General features: G+C 41.1%; 3 protein-coding genes across 4 annotated transcripts in view; 2 read left to right on the top strand and 1 right to left on the bottom strand.

Moving 5' to 3' along the window:
- rngtt (RNA guanylyltransferase and 5'-phosphatase) overlaps positions 1 to 1287 on the bottom strand; it is a 130775-nt gene extending 129488 nt beyond the window's left edge. For both annotated transcript variants that reach the window (XM_064990630.1, XM_064990631.1), the window contains exons 1-2: positions 1172 to 1287; positions 854 to 1070 (exon numbers count right to left, since the gene is read on the bottom strand). In XM_064990630.1, the coding sequence (XP_064846702.1) occupies positions 854 to 917 (64 nt within the window). In that variant the 5' untranslated portion in view covers positions 918 to 1070; positions 1172 to 1287. The remainder of the gene's footprint in view (positions 1 to 853; positions 1071 to 1171) is intronic.
- A 3061-nt stretch (positions 1288 to 4348) lies between these two features.
- LOC135557401 (proline-rich nuclear receptor coactivator 2-like) lies at positions 4349 to 7523 on the top strand. The gene is made up of 2 exons (XM_064990629.1): positions 4349 to 4962; positions 5669 to 7523. Exons 1-2 carry the CDS (start codon positions 4612 to 4614, stop codon positions 6146 to 6148), a joined length of 831 nt encoding a protein of 276 aa, XP_064846701.1. The 5' UTR covers positions 4349 to 4611; the 3' UTR covers positions 6149 to 7523.
- A 2507-nt stretch (positions 7524 to 10030) lies between these two features.
- Positions 10031 to 19865, top strand: LOC135557400 (xaa-Arg dipeptidase-like). Its single transcript, XM_064990628.1, has 7 exons — positions 10031 to 10522; positions 13655 to 13803; positions 14369 to 14511; positions 14712 to 14866; positions 17730 to 17865; positions 18014 to 18121; positions 19252 to 19865. The coding sequence occupies exons 1-7, from the start codon at positions 10109 to 10111 to the stop codon at positions 19440 to 19442; spliced, it is 1296 nt and encodes a 431-aa protein (XP_064846700.1). The 5' UTR covers positions 10031 to 10108; the 3' UTR covers positions 19443 to 19865.
- The last annotated feature ends 448 nt before the right edge of the window (positions 19866 to 20313 follow it).

Here is a 20313-nt window from a genome sequence, read left to right as displayed (position 1 = left end):
TTGGTCCAGGTAAAACCCTTAGCATCAGGGTTGAAATAATACCAGGCATCCTCAACACAGAGATCCTTGCATAATGTAATGATAATGTTACTATTTTGAGGGTTTTGACTCGTTCTAGGAGGAAAACGATCAGCAGATGAATCAGGTGTTTCATTAAAATCCCCTGAAATAATTAGAAAAGCCTCTGAGTATTTGTTGCTTAAATCCTGTATTTTCCCTGCTAAATTGGGTAAAGGGGTCTTATTATGAGCATGTGAGTTATGTCCGTATACATTACATATGATGAAAATAGCATTGTCAAGTTTAACAGTTACTATGACCCATCTCTCGTCTTGTGAAGATGTGGTTTCTAGAAGCATGATTCATTTTTATGATTCTAAACGAATGGCATGTGACGTTTCATGTAGCCTAATCTGGCTGGCTAATCCTAAATACAAAACCACACACCTTTTTTTGCTGGGGTAGCTATAGAAACACCGACCATTATTGTTTACTTTAGCTTCATGTTTAGTCAGTTTTTCTTGTTGGGCAAGTCATTTTAACATGAATACATGCGTATGCTGGTTTGTTGTGACACGTGATGTAATTTACTAGCCTACAAGGGCTAACAAAACGTTAGCTAACAGTGTTAGCATAGGGATTTGGTCTCTAGTCTAAGGTAACGCGTGGTTCTCGTCCAGTACATACTTAGTAGATCAAACGAAAGGCCTTGAAAAGGTCTGAATCGTTGACTTGTGTAAATACAACGTGAGACAGTTAATGTTAGCTAGGTAGCTTGTGCGCCACAACACCAGTATTGTGGCTACTAACGTTAGCCAACGTTGTAGCAACACAACAAGCTTTCGCAACTCACCTGCTACAGGTTGTCCTCTTCTAGGACAATTCCTCCATCGAGGGGGAGGCCCAGTGTGTGACATTTTGCCCAAGAGTGGCTACGGTAATTTCACAAACGGAGGATGTAGCTAACGTTAGCCACAGCAAGTCCGTCAGCTGAACATCGGTGTAACGTTTCCTGGGTGATCACCCTTCACCGCGAGCTCTCGGGCGCCAATGCTCTGCGGATTTGGGGCCTTGAAAATGAGGTTGATTTTGTTAGATGTAGGGCCTAACCCAGTCCTTATGGTCTAATACAGGAATACGAACATTTATCCACGTGTAGTTTTTTACTCACGGTTGCTCAATGTCCAAATGTCGAGGTAATTCTCCGTTTTCTCAAGAACCCAAATAAATGTCCATGAACGAACTAAAATCTAATTCTCAATTTCTCCCAGTGTGCACCGCGCTGTTTTGCCATTAGATGGCAGTTACTTAAAATAACCATTAGGTGGTAGACTAACCCCAAAACTCCTCGTTGTTTAATGTGTGGAAGAATATTTTGTAAATGATGAAATTGTACAACCGCAATAAAATATGACACAAACACAGTGGTGTAAAGTACTTACGTAAAAATAGTTTAAAGTACTACTTAAGTCGTTTTTTTCAAATCTGTACTTTACTTTACTATTTATATTTTTGACTACTTTTACTTTTAATTCATTACATTCCCGAAGAAAATCATGTATTTTTTACTCCATACATTTTCCCTGACACCCAAAAGTACTAGTTACATTTTGAATGCTTAGCAGGACAGAAAACATTTCAAATTCACGCATTTATCAAGAGAACATCCCTGGTCATCCCACTTTTACTCAAGTATGACAATTGGGTCCACCACTGCACAGACATATATTAACAAATGTTGCTACATTAGTTAGATTTGGCTTCTCGGGACACAACAAAACAGGTGGGATGGTCTGTCATCATGTATTGCTTCTAAGACACAATATAGTTGTATTATGAAGATTGAAATGTGTCTCTTCATTGCTCTTTCTTTCCACTCAATCTGAAACAATGTCAACCAACTACTTTCCAACAAAGGGAGAACCTTTCTCCGTTTTAGGATCTCTACATGCCTCATCCATTCAGCTCTCCATGCAATCCTTCATATCATATGTATGAATTTGAATATTAATTATATATTATTGGTCTGATGTTACCATATACTGTAGATACAAAAGGGATTCCAATACAATATCTGATCCATTCAACACATAAATTATACAATGTAAATAAGATATCCTGCCCATATCCCTCATGACCTAGCTCATGACAGGCATAGATGTAGCCATGTCTGATCATGTAATGTTGCTCACCTGAGTGCAATAGTGTGGTTGTGCATATCAAAATCAAATCAAACTTTGTCACATGCGCCGAAAATATTTACCAAAAAACTAAAGTTAAAAATTCAAAAATAATAAAAAATGAACACAATAACATAACAATTACGAGGCTATATACAGGGGGTACCAGTACTGAGTCAGTGTGCGGTGGTACAGGTTAGTTGAGGTAATGTGTACATGTAGGTAGGGGTGAAGTGACTATGCATAGATAATAAAAAGAGAGTAGCAGCAGTGTACAAAACAAATGGAGCGGGGTCAATGTAATAGTCCGGTAGCCATTTGATTAATTGCTCAGCAGTCTTCTGGCTTTGGGGTAGAAGCTGTTAAGGAGCCTTTTGGTCCTGGATTTGGCGCTCCGGTACCGCTTGCCATGCAGGTAGCAGAGAAAACAGTCTATGACTTGGGTGACTGGAGTCTCTGACAATTTTATGGGCTTTCCTCTGACACCGCCTATTATATAGGTCCTGGATGGCAGGAAGATTGACCCCGGTGATGTACTGGGCCGTACACACTACCCTCTCTAGCGCCTACGGTCAGATGCCGAGCAGTTGCCATACTAGGCGGGGATGCAACCGGTCAGGATTCTCTCGATGGTGCAGCTGTAGAACTTTTTGAGGATCTGAGGACCCATGCCAAATCTTTTCAGTCTCCTGAGGAAAAGGTTTTGTCGTGCCCTCTTCATGACTGTCTTGGTGCGTTTGGACCATGATAGTTCGTTGGTGATGTGGACACCAAGGAACTTGAAACTCTCGACCCGCTCCACTACAGCCCCGTTGATGAGAATGGGGGCCTGTTCGGCCCGCCTTTTCCGCCCGCCTTTTCCTGTAGTCCACGATCAGCTCATTTGTCTTGCTCACATTGAGGGAGAGGTTGTTGTCCTGGAACCACACTGACAGTTCTCTGACCTCCTTCCTATAGGCTGTCTCATCGTTGTCGGTGATCAGGCTTACCACTGTTGTGTCATCAGCAAACTTAATGATGGTGTTGGAGTCTTGTTTGGCCACGCAATCGTAGGTGAACAGGGATGTACAGGGTGGGACTAAGTACACACCCCTGAGGGGCCCCAGTGTTGAGAATTAGCGTGGCCGACGTGTTGTTGCCTACCCTTACCACCTGGGAGTGGCCCACCAGGAAGTCCAGGATCCAGTTGCGGTGGGAGGTGCTTAGTCCCAGGGTCCTTAGCTTAGTAATGAGCTTCATGGGCACTATGGTGTTGAACACTGAGCTGTAGTCAATGTTCCTTTTGTCCAGGTGGGAAAGGGCAGTGTGGAGTATGATTCAGATTGCATCATCTGTGGATCTATTGAGGCAGTATGCAAATTAGAGTGGGTCTAGGGTATCTGGGAGGATGCTGTTTAGAGCCATAAGCAGCCTTTCAAAGCACTTCATGGCTACCGACGTGAGTGCTACGGGGCGGTAATCATTTTGGCAGGTTACCTTCGCTTCCTTGGGCATAGGGACTATGGTGGTCTGCTTGAAACATGTAGGATTAATTTTAATTCCATTTAATTTAGGGGAAATGTGACCAGGACAGCTGTCTACTATACTATGAGTGTACATCAGACCACCACATCTTAACACTCATTGTATAATATTTGTGTATGTACGTGTGAAAAGAAAATTTGATGGAAAAAAATGTTGATCAGAATGACCAATCACAGAGGGTCTGCTCATGTGATGAGACATTCCCCCCGCCCAGCAACACAGGCAGCAGCTGTTGCCTAGCGGATTTGATGCTGCTGGATCCAACCAGGCAAGCAGATGTACAAGAGCTCAGCAACAGCTTGTATGTCCTCCCTCGGTGGGATCTGAATACTAAAACAGTGCTGGCTGCCTGGCTCAGAGGACAGACACACGAATAAAACAATCATGTGTGTCTGGAAAACATCTCTATGTGTAATGAAAATGATTATATTGCTGTGTTACATTGACATACAGAGAGGCAGGCGGCCAGTCAGATAGATATCCCCAGGCTCGGAAAGTACCCATCATGAGAATGAATGACAACATACGTTAAATAATTTCCAACGTGGGATGTCTGCAATTTCGTGCTTCTCCTGCATTATCCAATTAAAATGGTGGAGGCTACCTACATCCGGGGGTTTGCGAGTAGCGGGTATAGTTAGGAAGTTGTCATGCGCGATGTCCATCGCTTCTTCGCCATCTCGAGTCTTCTAAAACCTCGCATAGAATTGGGAAACTAGCTACGCCATCAACATCGTTGAACTCGTCTTCAATGTATTATCAAAAACACTGCAGAGAGGTTTTTGGACAGACTTCAGTTCCGCCAGCGACGAGCTAGAGACTAATGTTATAGCTGTTGATGGCGAAGTGGTAAGGTAAATAACTTAACGCTGCCTGACTATTTTTCAAAAGTTCTCTAATTTCGTCGATGTGTCCTCCCTCGCCACCTTCACGGGACTTTGAAGTCATGTTGGGCGAATCACTAAGTCACCCTATTAAAAACAATAAGCCATCCGTTTTGACATCCCACCATGTCGGGGCCAGCCTAAGCAAACCAAAGCAAGCAATGTTGAAGAAAGGTGGGAGAAAATTGCGTTCGACAACGTTGGGGTTACAGCGGACACACCAGCAAAAACCGATGAGGATCAACCCCATGCACCTGACAGACAACAATGTCGCAGTTTCGAAATCCCCAGTGCAGAGTGCCGAGTTCGCGACCAACCGGACCCAGGCGACTGCGTTGACCCTTCACAATCTTAAACAGGGAACAAAGAAAGAGGTATACAATTGAGTTTATTTGAGAACGAGATTGTTTTCGTTCTTATTCTGTGCGTGTACATTTGTATGTCGTTTTATTTGTTTATTCTTAATGAAATAGTATGCCGCTTTGTATCCATTAACCACCATTCATAGTGTAAACATTACACAAATTCGCTTGAAGCAGTGGGATGGAGTCCTTCCCCTACTTTATTTTTGACGGCTAAAAACTCAACGTTTGCATATTTACACTGATATTCAACCAGCGACCCCGTTCTAATGTAGTGCACTCACAAGGTTAACGTACCAGAGTGATTATGAATGACAACTAGGCAGAGTCAAACGAGACTGCCTGCCAACTTTGAATGGAAAAAATGACGTACGTTAACTCCACTTCTAACGGCGTGTACATGTTTGGAATCGGGCACTGGTATTATTACCAGTGGACCTATAGGAATAAGGTTCACATTGTACACTGTTTAAAAACATTTTTGACCAGAATAGACGTGTTAGAGGTATTTAGGTTACTTGTTTTGAAGGATTTCAATATGCTGGCGATGTGCCATTTCCTGAGATGTTAGCAAAAGGCATTGACACAAAAAAAACAAATTAGATGTAACTGGCAATTGTTTCTTTCCTCAAGTGTTCTTCTTAGCAATCAATTTGCATAAGTGTTAGAATGGTTTTGACCCTTGTGAGATTGTAATTTAGTTTTTCTTTCCTCCCAGCTACTGAAGTCAAAAAGTGGGAGAGTGGAGAGAGCCACAGGACCAGCAGGCCAGTCTGTCCACAACCTCAATAGACACAATCAAGATGCCCAGAATCTGAACACCCGGAGCCATAGGGGTAGGCATTCTAATGCACCTGGCAATGCTCTCTCAGTAATGAAAAACCACAGCAGTTGCCACCAGAAGCCACCCTCTGCTACCTTCCAGCTCCTCTGTCGAGAGGAGAAGAAGTCCTTCAACTCAGCTGACAGTGCCAAGATCGTGAATGTATCCCCAGCTGAGCTTGTACCCGAGGAGGAGCTCAAAGACGGAGAGAAGATCTATGCTGGAGCTAAATTCAGCGAGCCCCCGTCTCCAAGTGTCCTGCCCAAACCACCCAGTCACTGGGTTGGTGAAACTGTCCCCCAACATTCCGACCACAGCCGTGAGAAAATGACTTTTCATTTGAAGTCTTTGCTGAAGGTTCAAGATAAACCATGATCACAATGGATGGAAAAGCTGGAACGATCCTTCTATACCCGTTCAATGACAACACATTTGGCACTGAAAAACTGGACCGATAACTTAACAGCAACCGAATGTAATGAGTTTTTGATCTGTAATACAATTTCACATAGTTTTGAGCAAGCAGGCTTGTTTTTATTTGATTTTTAATGAACTTCTGTAAACATGTAATGACTTTTTCATGTTATTTTAACAGAAAGTATAGTTTTGTTACTGAAGCCCAAAATATGTCCACCATGAACTGGTGCACTTTTTTACTGTAAATAATGGGCTGCATTGCCCATTTTAAGGGGCATTGAACATAAGAAAACATTTTACAAATTTGCACAAGACTGAATAACAAAACATGGGTCCCCATAGCGGCGAGCATAGAGTTGTGACGGTTTGGGGTTCTGTGAACCTCACCCCACCTGTTGTGGCTGCTATTGCCCTGAAAGCACTGTAGAGGACAGAATTCTCTAGAAGGAAGATTGTTTCACAACTCCTGTACTACAGTACACATTTTCGTCCTGTAATACAAAAGTAATCTTGCCAGCTCAACGGCCGATTGAGCTGGCTGGGTGGGCGAGATTAAGAAGAGTGGCAATGTGAAAGTCTCAGAATCAGTGATTCCCTTTGAAGAGGACAACTGCTGCTGCAGAAAAGACATTCAGCACTGAGTGCTTATTCTTTTAAATCTCTAGCACTGACTCATTTCTGTTTTTGTTTTTTTAAATGCTTTGTGTTTTTATTTCTTGTTTTTCATTTTCCCATCTAAAGCACAGAATTATATTTACCCGAAGTGATCTTGATTATTATGTAACACCTTTGACCCTAGCTAACAGATTGTAACGGACTAATGTGATAAGATCCTGATGGTCCATTAGCTGTTACAGATTAGGTACTGTTTGGCGTAACACAGAGAATTTTTGACCAACCTTAACGTGGCGACACTTCCTCAATTCCTGACAAACAGTGTCTTCTAAACATCCATGTCTAGTTGCAGGGAGTTTGTTTGAATTTAGAAAGTGTGCCGTTATTAAATTTAAATCAGTGTGTATGCCGCCATCTTGTCTATTTCAAATCTTCTCTCATTGACCAAGATAGGTGATTTGACCTCTGGAGCCAGGCAGCTGCTAGTTCGTGTTCCTTGCCTCTTAGTGATGTCACAAGGATGAAATTGTATTACTGTACTGAAGATCGACTCATGTTGTTGCAATTGTTAAAAGAAAAGTGATTTTAGTCCAGTCACTAAATTTGTATTCATGTTTTTTAAACCCCCCCCCCCACACACACATGGTAGTTAGGGAAAAAACATTTTTTGGGGTGCATTTAATATCTAAATTGACATTAAAATATTGTCTACCCCCAATATGTTGTATGTCTGTTTCTCACCAGAAATGTCTCGGTTGAAAAGGCTGATGGCAAAAACTTCTTAATGCCAGTCAGTCTTCCATAAATGTATGGGTTTATTACACTACATCTGTGTTATATTAATCTAATTTATATTACAGATGTAGGCTCTTAATCAGATCACCCTGTTGCAAGAGAACTTTCCTCCAAGGCAGTAAATTTTTAAATGTGTTTTTTCTTTTTTTTTTAGGCTTAAAAAGGCTTCTGAAGTTTAATTTCCACTTTGAAATTTTAGACTTGATTTTTCCTTATGAAAATGTATCAACCCTTACAAAATGTCCATTAATTATAATTCACATTTCCTGTTGCTGCAGCATTATTTTCCTGCTGTAGCAAACCTGCACAAATGAAGATCCTACATCTGTATACAACATCAGAGAATGAGTAGTACTCTAGTTTCAGTATTAATGGTAGTGGTTGAGGATAAGTTACACAACAGTGAAAAATAAACTAGTGACAATGTAATGCAGTGTGCCCATTTTGAACAGTGCAACTAACCTTGTTTAATTCAACCAGGCTGAATGTATCTGAATTGCTGTTCTAGACTGAAGTAAATGGATGAGAGTGCCTCCTCTGACCATATCATTATCCAACATGTTTACTCAGCCTGAAGAACATTTGATCTGGCACATAGTCGTGGCCAAAAGTTTTGAGAATGACACAAATATACATTTTGCTGCCTCAGTTTGTATGATGGCAATTTACATGTACTCCAGAATGTTTTAAAGAGTTATCAGATTAATTGCAATTAATTGCAGGTCCCTCTTTGCCATGCAAATGAACTGAATTTCCCCCCCCAAAAAGAAAAAGTCACTACATTTGTGTACCAGCTGACATGTTAGTGATTATCTCGTTAACACAGGTGTGAGTGTTGACAAGGACAAGGCTGGAGATCACTCTGTCATGCTGATTGAGTTTGAATAACAGACTGGAAGCTTCAAGAGGAGGGTGGTGCTTGGAATCATTGGTCTTCCTCTGTCAACCATGGTTACCTGCAAGGAAACACGTGCCGTCATTGCTTTTCGCAAAAAGGGCTTCACAGGCAAGGATATTGCTGCCAGTAGGATTGCACCTAAATCAACCGTTTATCAGATCATCAAGAACTTCAAGGAGAGGGGTTCAATTGTTGTGAAGGAGGCTCCAGGGCACCCAAGAAAGTCCAACAAGCGCCAGGACTGTCTCCTAAAATTGATTCAGCTGCGGGATCAGGGCACCACCAGTACAGAGCTTGCTCAGGAATGGCAGCAGGCAGGTGTGAGTGCATCTGCATGCACAGTGAGGCGAAAACTTTTGGAGGATGGCCTGGTGTCAAGAAGGGCAGCAAAGATGCCACTTCTCTCCAGGAAAAACATCAGGGACAGACTGATATTCTGCCAAAGGTACAGGGATTAGACTGCTGAGGACTGGGTAAAGTCATTTTCTCTGATGAATCCCCTTTCCGATTGTTTGGGGCATCCGGAAAAAAGCTTGTCCGGAGAAGACAAGGTGAGCTCTACCATCAGTCCTGTGTCATGCCAACAGTAAAGCATCCTGAGACCATTCAGGTGTGGGGTTGCTTCTCAGCCAAGGGAGTGGGCTCACTAACAATTTTGCCCAAGAACAAAGAATGGTACCAACACATCCTCTGAGAGCAACTTCTCCCAACCATCCAGGAACAGTTTGGTGATGAACAATGCATTTTCCAGCATGATGGAGCACCTTGCCATAAGGCAAAGTGATAACTAAATGGCTCGGGGAACAAATGATCATTGATATTTTGGGTCCAAGGCCAGGAAACCCCCCAGACCTTAATCCCATTGAGAACTTGTGGTCAATCCTCAAGAGGCAGGTGGACAAACAAAACCCCACAAATTCTGACAAAATCCAAGCATTGATTATGCAAGAATGGGCTGCCATCAGTCAGGATGTGGCCCAGAAGTTAATTGACAGCATGCCAAGGAGGATTGCAGAGGCCTTGAAAAAGAAGGGTCAATGCTGCAAATATTGACTCTTTGCATCAACTTCATGTAATTGTCAATAAAAACCTTTGACACTTATGAAATGCTTGTAATTATACTTCAGTATTCCATAGTAACATCTGACAAAAATATCTGAAGTCACTGAAGCAGCAAACTCTGTGAAAATTAATATTTGTGGCACTCTCAAAACTTATGGCCACGACTATAGAGCTATTTTTTTGGGGGGGGGGGCAGATATGATAGCAAAAGGTGTAGACTAGCAGGAAATTAACTTTAAAACTGCCACATTTTCTCCCAGCCTCATGGCAAAATGTGAACTAAAGCACGAGATGCGCTATAAAATAGCAACAAAAAAATCTCTGCCCCATGGCAAAAACTGTATAATTGCAGAAAATGTGCTTTAAAACGGCAGCATTTTGACTTAGCCTCATTACAAAATGTATAGAATAGCATTATAAAACAGCACATTGTTTTCAATGCACCATGCCAAAATGTGTTGAAATGCAGTCGTCACTCCAGTCAATCTGAGCAAATGAAGATTCCCTACTGTCTGCAGTCCAGTGCCGACTCAGTCGACTCGTTATAAATGGCTCAGCACGCTACAGATACGCTCCTGGAGCTAAAACAAAAAGTTGGCAGTTGTATCGACGAAGCCAAGGACAGGCTTCATTGTCTTAGTAAAGACATATGGAGTTGCCCAGAACTCGCATATGAAGAAAGAAAGTCCCACGACAGGTTAGTTACATTTTTCTCAGAGGAGAAGGGATGGACTGTGGACAGTCATTTTAAACTCGAGACAGCATTCCGTGCCATATGGGGACCTGTCGGTGGCAAGGAGAACAATAATGTCATAAATGTTGGTTTCTTGAGTGAATATGACGCACTGCCAGGCATTGGACATGCATGTGGCCATAACCTCATTGCGGAAATAGGAGCCGCTGCAGCCATCGGATTAAAAGCTTTGGTAGAACACACACCCGATTTCCCCGTCCCTGTACAGGTAAAATATTTGAAGATATATTTTACGTGCATGCTCACAGTTTCATGAAAATGTTGATTCAAAAGCGTTAACAAGAATGAGAAAGTATGCCTACTGTTTTGCTTCATGGTTTGTCAACTCTTGCACAATTTAGCAGTCCATATTGGAAACAAGGTCTGTGTGTCTCACCGACATAACAGGTCGTGCGAGCCGGCCGCAAAGCACGCTCTCCACTTACCTCGTGTTCATTTGAGTGTTTAGTATTTTATTAGGATCCTCATTAGCTACAGCAGCGATATTTCCGGGGAACACACAAAACAGAAAGCATGACATAATACATAACATTGATAAGCCTACAGCAAAAGGAGAGAATAAGAAGAATACACACTTTAGTACATTTATGCCTTAGCATTCCATTCATCATGTTCTCATAACGACAAAACTGCAGCCATCCCATTTCCCCATATATTGCGATCCTTTGCTTTACAGGTCCTGATATCCTAATCTCACAGCACCAGTTGTTCTGTTTAACACCACAGTGAATCTCTCACATCAGGAACCATCTGTGTCCTTTCTTCATATAATCACGTGACTCTTAGACACTACTGAATGCAAGTGCAACACCAGAAAATATGAATGCAATAATCACGTGGAGTTTCACTGAAGTCGTTAACTCCTGCTCAGTTCCCCTGTCGTGAACAGAGGCACATATCATATCGAGTTGCACCTACATTTCACCCTGCTATGTTCTAACGACGTGAACGCAGCAACCATGAATTGTATCGGGTTGCACGACCTCAGATAAATTCCCCGGCCGTGAATAAAGCAAAAGTGAAAACACCTCACTCCCGCCAGAGTTACACAAGCGCAAACTCTTCACAGAAATGTTGCATCAGCCTACAGCTAAACATTACCGATCTGACATGCTGCATGGGGCACCCGAGTGGCGCAGCAGTCTACGGCACTGCATCTTAGTGCAAGAGGCGTCACTACAGACCTTGGTTCGAATCCAAGCTGAATCCTATCCGGCCTGATTGGGCAACGCACAATTGGCCCAGAGTCGTCCGTCATTGTAAATAAGAATTTGTTCTTAACTGGCTTGCCTAGTTAAATTAAAAAAATATGTGATGGAAACATGGTGATTTTTCAGTCTGATCAACTGTAGTCTACTGTGATCAACTGTAGGCTACTGATTACAACCGCAGCTGCATATGCTACAGGCCTTGTTCCCACAAGATGTTAACCTGCATAATGCAAGCTCAGCCCTGTGAGTTCTATTGTCCGGTTCTCTGTGTAAAGGAACCCCCCCCCCCTTAGTCTAGTTTTGAAATATAATTCAGGGTTTTCATCCTCCCTAGGGTCAGGAGGTTTTTTTTAAACAATGTGCTCTGATTAGAAAAACTCTGGTCCTATCAATCTTTTATACCTGATAGGGTCTGGATGTATACCAGATCAGGAAAAACTCTGGGCCACGTTTTTTTTTGCCCCACCACCCTGGGACCTGTGGTGCCACCTCTGCCCGAGGGTGCATGTTCTCCTCCTGGGAGTCTGCTGTTAGTCATTTAACATATTTATTGTAAAGAAACGGTACTGAGTGTGTTATATAATGTACACTCAGTGGCCAGTTTATTAGCTACTCAAACGTTCACGAAAATGGTTTGTTCCGACAGACATTGAGTCAAGTGGCCGTGACTTGCTAAAGCAGGCAGACAGACAGACATCAAGCCATTCAGTTACTGTTTGGTTGAACACTAGAATGGGCACAACAAGTGACCAAAGCGACTTTGAGCATGGTATGATCGTCTGTGCCAGGCGCGCCAGCTCCAGGATCTCAGAAACTGGCGGGCTTCCTGGGTTTGTCAAGCAAAACTGTGTCTAAGGTTTACAAGAGAATGGTGCGTCAAACACAAAATATCCAATCAATTTCACATGACCGGGCAGGGGCGTAGCCATGGGTGGGTCTGGGAGGGCATAGGCCCACCCACTGGGGAGCAAGGCCCAGCCAATCAGAATAAGTTCTTCCCTACAAAATGGCTTTATTACAGACAAATACTCCTCAGTTTCATCAGCTGTCCGTGTGGCTGGTCTTAGACGATCCCGCCGGTGAAGAAGCCATATGTGGAGGTCCTGGGCTGGTGTGGTTACGCGTGGTTGGCGGCTGTGTAATGATCATGCTGTTTAATCAGCTTCTTTATATGCCACACGTCATGTGGGAGGATTATCTTGGCTAAATGCTCACTAACAGGGATGTAAACAAATTTGTGCACAAAATTGGAGAAATAAGCTTTTTGTACATATGGAACATTTTGGGGATCTTTTGACACTTTACATGTTGCATTTATATTTTTGTTCAGTATAGATGGGTGTATCTAATAAACTGGCCATTGAGTGTATATTAAAGTGAGTCAAAATAGGCTGCCATGATGTTTATTATTATGTACTCACCATGCTGTCACTGGTGTAGTGGAGGGTATATGCAGTTATACACTGTATACCCACTTATTTTTCAGTGGGCGTTGTGTAAACTCACTTCTTAATCTCCACTGATACGCATCAATGTAGTGTAGTGGAGGTATATGCTGTATCAATTAATAGGGCTGATAGAACAAATAATGTTGATAAACTATTATTTATTCACATTTTAGGCGCAACAATGTACACACGGCAGTAGGCCTAAACGTAAATGTTCAAAAATGCAATTTGCGGGAAAACATGTTCTAAAATGCGCACCGCACATGCAAGCGGTTTCATCGACAGATATGGAAATATCTGTTAGAAAGAGGAGGGATTTGAAGATACAACAACTATCGTGGGTTGCAAATATGAGTAGGATAATGCCTTTGGCTGCTTGACAATGAAAGAACGTGGAAAGAAAACCAATAGAACAGGAGAACGCATATGAGGAAGTCTTTATAAAAAATAATTGCCTATAAATATAGCTGGCTGTTATCTCCACATGCAAATAAAAGCCTCACGCTGGGAAAGAAAATCAGCTCTGCATTGTTGCCACCTCACTGAAACCCCCAACTCTAGGGTAACCTCCCTTACACATCCAACAATAACCTGAAGCATCATTCTTGAGTGCATTGTAAAATAGGATTTGCATGAAGCTAATGCTCTGGACACATTGACCAGCCAACTCTTCCTCCACAGGTGACAGTGTTGGGAACCCCAGCAGAAGAGAATGGAGGGGGTAAAATCGACCTGATAAGGGAGAGAGCGTTTGATGGCATGGACGTGGTATTCATGGCTCATCCCTCACAGGAGGATGCTGCCTGGCTGCCAGATGTGGCTGAACACGAGTAAGGTTATTTCAAGGGCTCACACACAACAGTCTAATTGTATTTTTGTGGCACCCGATGGCACCACATTCCTTTTATAGCGCACTACTAAAAGGGTACATTTGGGAAACGTACGCAATCTTTCATAATCCCACTTGTCATAGTTAATGGCTGCTAGAACGGAAAACATATTAGGTAGAGATCCATGTTGTAGAGTGCAATCCATTGTTGGCAGAGAACCTCTTGTAAAATATGCATGAACTCTGTACTGGGGCCCCTAGCTGCATTGCAGTGCTATTTCAGGCTGCAGTCAGACCAGTTGCAACATGTGAGATACCGCTGATGAATCTCAGAATAAACCAGACCAACGTCATGACTCTGAGGCCTAGGTCTGGTTTCTTGTTTCATTACCAGTGAAAGGCATAAGTTGATACGCACTCAAAAATGTTGTAAGTGGTACTGACTAATAGAATAGTAAACTTGTGTAAAAAAAAAAATATATATTCAGATAGTCACACACTCTAAATATGCTCCCAATATTTTATGGGTAAAGACCAACGTTTTGGCACAATTTTTCTATTTCCAGTCTCATAGTGAGATACCATGGCAAGGCATCTCATGCTGCAGCCTATCCCTGGGAAGGGGTCAACGCGCTGGACGCTGCTGTCCTTGCCTACAATAACCTTTCAGTGCTCAGACAGGAACTCAAGCCAGACTGGAGAATCCACGGTGAGGGACAGCTCAGTTAACATAAACACGTACTGTATGTTCCTCCTGATCTTGTCCTCAAGAGCAATATTTATTTCCACAATAACAACTTCAGAGCCATTTTAAACTCTACGCAGAAGGAATGGGAGGCCTGCAAACTCTATGCAGCAAACATTTACCAAATATAGTTCTACACTGCTTCCTTGTGTGGTCCTGTGCAGGTATCATCAAGCATGGAGGGGTGAAACCCAACATCATCCCTGCCTACACAGAGCTGGAGTACTATCTCCGAACTCCCTTACGTAAAGACTTGCCCACCATCAAGGCCAAGGCTGAGATGTGTTTTAGAGCCGCTGCCATGGCAACTGGCTGTGAAGTAAGCACAATGACAAAATCACCACAAAGAGGAAAAATAATAATTTAAGAGAAATATGTGAATAACTTCTTTTTGCGTGTCACACAAATTATTGTTATATTTAACAAACAAATTTCCTCAACATAATTTTCCAGAGTAGGAAAATTAATTAAATTCTGAATTGAGTTATGAATTAGTCTATAATTAAAATTAAATTCTTGAATTTTAATTACATTCTAATTGGCCTCACTCCACAGGAAGCAGCATTTTTTTGATTGAATTTGATTGAAAGGAAGTAGAATTTAAGACAATGAAATTCATTGAAATTAAAATGGATAATTTATTGCATACATCATTAGGCACATGTTTATTTTGACATCATGTATGGTTACCAATACTATGTTTAACATGTTCTTGAAACATTTCATATTTAAAACTCATCCTAAAGTCTATTTAAATAATTACAGTCCTCTGGAAAAATTCTAAGAACATTTTGTAGGTTGTCTGTAATAATTCATAATTCACTTACATGTTATAAAATATTATGGGGAAAAATAATTTCCCAGAATGCGTTAGATCAAACACTCTATAATTGAAGGGTGCAACCTAACACATCATGGTAAAAAAACAAACATTATATTCTTTGCAGTAATAAGTGGCAGATGCTTTTGGCAAAATGTTTGAAAAAAAAATTGAGACTCATGTTTCATGTCTCCATTGATTTCTTTGAATTGGTTTGAATTAAATTCTACTTCCTTCAATTCAAATTCAATATGCAAGTGATGCTAATATGCTAAGCAAGTGATGCATCATTTTCCTAGTCTTTTAACTGGTGTAGGCTTTTTGAATGATATCCACAAACACAAATATAATTGTGCCTTCAGAAAGTATTTATATTCCTTAACTTATTCCACATTTTGTTGTGTTAAAGCCTGAATTCAAAATTGGTTAAATATTTTAGTTTTCTCACCCATCTACAGACAATACCCCATAATCACAAAGTGAAAACATGTTTTTATAAATTCTATCAAATTTATTGAAAATAGAAATACAGAAATATCTAATTTACAGAAGTATTCACACCCCTGAGTCAATACTTTGTTGTAGATGCACCTTTGGCGGCGATTACAGATGTGAGTCTTTTTAGGTAAGTAAGAGCTTTGCACACCTGGGTTGTACAATATTTGTCCATTATTCTTTAAAAAAAATCAAGCTATGTCAAGTTATTTTGAATATCATTGCTAAACAGCCATTTTCAAGTCTTGATTTTCAAGCCGATTTATGTTAACTGTAACTAGGTCACTTAGGAACATTCTATATCGTCTTTGTAAGCAACTCCAGTGTAGATTTATTTTAGGTTATTGTCCTTCTGAAAGATTAATTTGTCTCCCAGTCTCTGTTGGAAAGCAGACTGAACCAGGTTTTCCTCTAGGATTTTGCCTGTATTCAGTTCCTTTTTATCCCAAAAAACTCCCTAGCCCTTGCCGATGACAAACATACCCATAACATGATGCAGCCACGACCATGCTTGAAAATATGAAGAGTGGTACTCAGTGATGTGTTGTGTTGGATTTGCCCCAATCATACCGCTTTCTATTCATTTCGTTACCACATTTTTTGCAGTATTACTTAAGTGCCTTGTTGCAAACAGGATGCATGTTTTGGAATATTTTTATTCTGTAGAGCAGGTGTACCCAACCTTCTTTGATGTGAGATCTACTTTTTCATTTGTCAGTCTGATGAGATCTACCAGTCTCTAAATCTAAACCAACCAACAACATGTATCAAACGCAACACACCACTGAGCATGGACCTGCTGCTATTTGATACCCAAATATAATGTGGACCAATAACATGTTTTCCACAAATAAGTGCAACTAATTTAATTTCCTACCTTAGTGTTACTTTTGGCATTGGGTGGATACTAGTAGTTTTTCATTGTCAAGGCTGTAGCAACTTGTTGCAAGTCTCATGCAGGCCACAAAGTGGTCATCAGTCATAGTAGATCTGTACTTAATGTGAGAAAATGCAGACTCACAGAGGTAGGTTGATCCAAAAGGGGCTGTTAAGTTGAGAGCACATCTTCTTATGTTTGGATACTTCTCTAGCAGTAGCTTCCAGAACTCTTCCTTCATCTCAGTGGTTGCCCTGGAGTTCAGCTTAATGTCATTTTGGAGGGTGAGAATTTCAGTTTCTGCTATAGTTGTGTCCGACTGAACATGTGATCAGATTTTGGAGGCAATGACTTCCACATTTATGTCTGTGCCAAATGGAAAGCACATATAAGTGGCAATAGGCTCAAGTGATGCAAAGTCAGTGAAACGACTGTCAAACTCAGATAAGATGCTCTGGACTTATTGAACACGGAATGAGACCATGCAACTCATTATGCGATATGTTAAGCACATTTTTACTCCTGAACTTATTTAAGCTGGCCATAACAAAGAGTTTGAATACTTATTGACACAAGATTATTAAGTTACATTTTTTTACATTAATTTCAAAATTTCTCTACAAACCAAATTCCACTTTGACATTATGGGGTATTGTGTGTAGACCAGAGGCACAATCTCAATAAAAATCCATTTAAAAATGCAGGCTGTAACACAACAAAATATAGAAAAAAGTAGGGAATTGTGAATACTTTCCGAAGGCACTGTATATCAATGACTGCGTTTTTCACGAATTTGCTAATATAGTCATCAAGCCCATTCAAAAGATTAGGGGACATGATGCGGCAGTAAAGAGGCAGTTACTTTTACAGGATATTCAAATTCTGATTCCTGTTGGGCCAATGAGTTGAATATAATTCAATACAGAAATTCCAAATGGACCCTAACCCTGATCCAAAGCGATTCACCAAAAATATATATTTTTTTAAAAGGTTGAACTGGAGTTCGCAAGGAATACCTTTCACAATGTCCTGCGGAATCCCACCCTGCATGGGTTGTATGAGGTAAACGGCAAGGCTTTGGGGATGGAATTCACTACAGATGAAGATGTCCTCAAAAACACCTCTGGTAAGACAGCAACTCAATGGTGCATCCCTCACTGTGCTTTCCACAGGCCGTATTGTGGTCATTGGAAATACAAGAAGGAAATGTTCTTGCAATGAAACTGTAATACTGTAATGTAGAATGAAAGACCTTTGATTGTTTGTCTCCACAGGCTCCACGGACTTTGGCAATGTGTCTTTTATTGTTCCCGGAATCCACCCTTACTTTTACATTGGCTCAGATGCTCTCAACCACACAGAGGAATACACCGTAGCTGCTGGTATGTCTTTGTCATACACCTGGAATCAATTAGAAACACAGTAGACACGGTGCATTCGGAAAGTATTCAGACCCCTTGACTTTTTCCACATTTTGTTACATTACAGCCTTATTCTAAAATTGAATACATTGTTTTTTCCCCTCATCAATCTATACACAATACCCCATAATGAAAAAGCCAAAACAGGTTTGCCTACCCCTGTCTAACAGTAGCTGTCCAGTGAAAATATAGGTACAGTACCAGTCAAAAGTTTGGACACCAATGGTTTTTCTTTATTTGTACTTTTTTCTACATTTTAGAATCATAGTGAAGACATCAAAACAATGAAATTACACATATGGAATCATGTAGTAACCAAAAAAGTGTGTAACAATCTTGATGCAAAGAGTGTCTGTTACTTGAATTTGTGAAGCATTTATTTGAGCTGCAATTTCTGAGGCTTGTAACTCTAATGAATTTATCCTCTGCAGCAGAGGTAACTCTGGGTCTTCTTTTCCTGTGGCGGTCCTCATGAGAGCCGTTCATCGGAGTGCTTGATGGTTTTTGCGACTGCACTTGAAGAAACTTTCAAAGTTCTTTAAATTTTCCAGATTGACTTCACGCCTTGAAGTAATGATCAATTGTCATTTCTCTTTGCTTTTTTGAACTGTTCTTGCCATAAAATGGACTTGGTATTTTACCAAATAGGGCTAAATTCTATATATACCCCCACCCCCCACCTTGTCACAACACAACTGATTGGCTCAAATGCATGAAGAAGGGAAGAAATTCCACAAATTAACTTTTAACAAGCACACCTGTTATTTGAAATGCATTCCAGGTGGCTACCTCATGAAGCTGGTTGAGAGAATGCCAAGAGTGTGTAAAGCTGTCATCAAGGCAAAGTGTGGTTACTTTGAAGGATCTCAAATATAAAATATATTTTGATTTGTTTAACACTTTTTTGGTTACTACATGATTCCATATGTGTTATTTCATAGTTTTGATGTCTTCACTATTATCCTACAATGTAGAAAATAGTACACATAAAGAAAAGCCCTGCAATGAGTAGGTGTGTCCAAACTTTTGACTGGTATTCAAACATTTTTCACATAGGCTTACTTGTGTGTGTCTCTGAATACATCGTCTAGGTGATGATAAAGCTCAGTTCTACACCCTGCGGGCGGCCAAGGCCCTGGCCATGACAGCACTGGATGTGCTGCTGTGCCCAGAACTGCTGCAGAGAGCCAGAGAGGAGTTAAAGGAGGCTAACCTAAAGGAGGAGCGGGCCCTGAGAGGGACCTCAGAGGCCAAACATTGTGGAGGGGCAGCCCAGCACTGAACCACATACTGTATACTCACAGTAGGCTCTGGCAGATAGCCTACCATGTCATCTCCTGCCCACCTGATTCAACCAATCAACTTCATGATCTTATTGAAATTAATTACCTAACTTAGTGCGGGGCTAGAACAAAACCCTGTGATCTGTAGCTCTCTATTGACCAACGTTTGTGTTCACTGATCTTTCTGGTCAAAGCTAACCATAATAGAGTGAAATACTACTGATCCGCTGGTCAGTTTTGATATTCCAACAGCTGATGATGGGCTATTGATAGGAGGAAAATCTTAATCAACTTGATTTTCAGCCATTCATGGGGCCCTAAAAACACTATTTGGTGCTTCTACCAAAGATATGAGTCTCTGTTATGTGTGAGCACTTGAATTGTTATTATCATTACATTATAAAAACACCCTCATTACATTTTGTAAAGTCTTTTTTTTTGTAGGATATACCTTTCCAGGTTTTGGTTGAAATTAGGCTTTGGATAAGCTTAAATGCATTTGAAAAGCAGGTTTAATTTCAAATACTTTTCAAATACTTTGGTTCTTTGAGCCCAGTGATCAGGCGAGCAATCACACAATGTCTGTTGGAGACAGACAGGTCTCCTTATAAGGCGCCACTCGCCCGCCCACTGGTCATTCTCGCCTCTTCCTTGCGGAAGAGACTATGCTCACTATGTTCACTCAAAGTCTTCCTACTGAACTGTTCTCAAGCGAACAGTAAGGTTAACACTGCAAAACTTGGGGCCTCAGCTCCTGTCGATGGTGTTGAGTACTGATCAAAAGGAAAGTTTTGCTTTGAGTATACAGCTAGCTATCGAGACTTAGTTAGTCCACACCGCAAGGCTCGCTGGAAAGTTAGTTAAACACAC

Source organism: Oncorhynchus masou, chromosome 16 (genome assembly GCF_036934945.1).
Source record: "Oncorhynchus masou masou isolate Uvic2021 chromosome 16, UVic_Omas_1.1, whole genome shotgun sequence".
Taxonomy (NCBI): domain Eukaryota; kingdom Metazoa; phylum Chordata; class Actinopteri; order Salmoniformes; family Salmonidae; genus Oncorhynchus; species Oncorhynchus masou.
The sequence above is the reverse complement of the archived record's forward strand: the minus strand, read 5'-3'. Positions and strand labels throughout refer to the sequence as shown.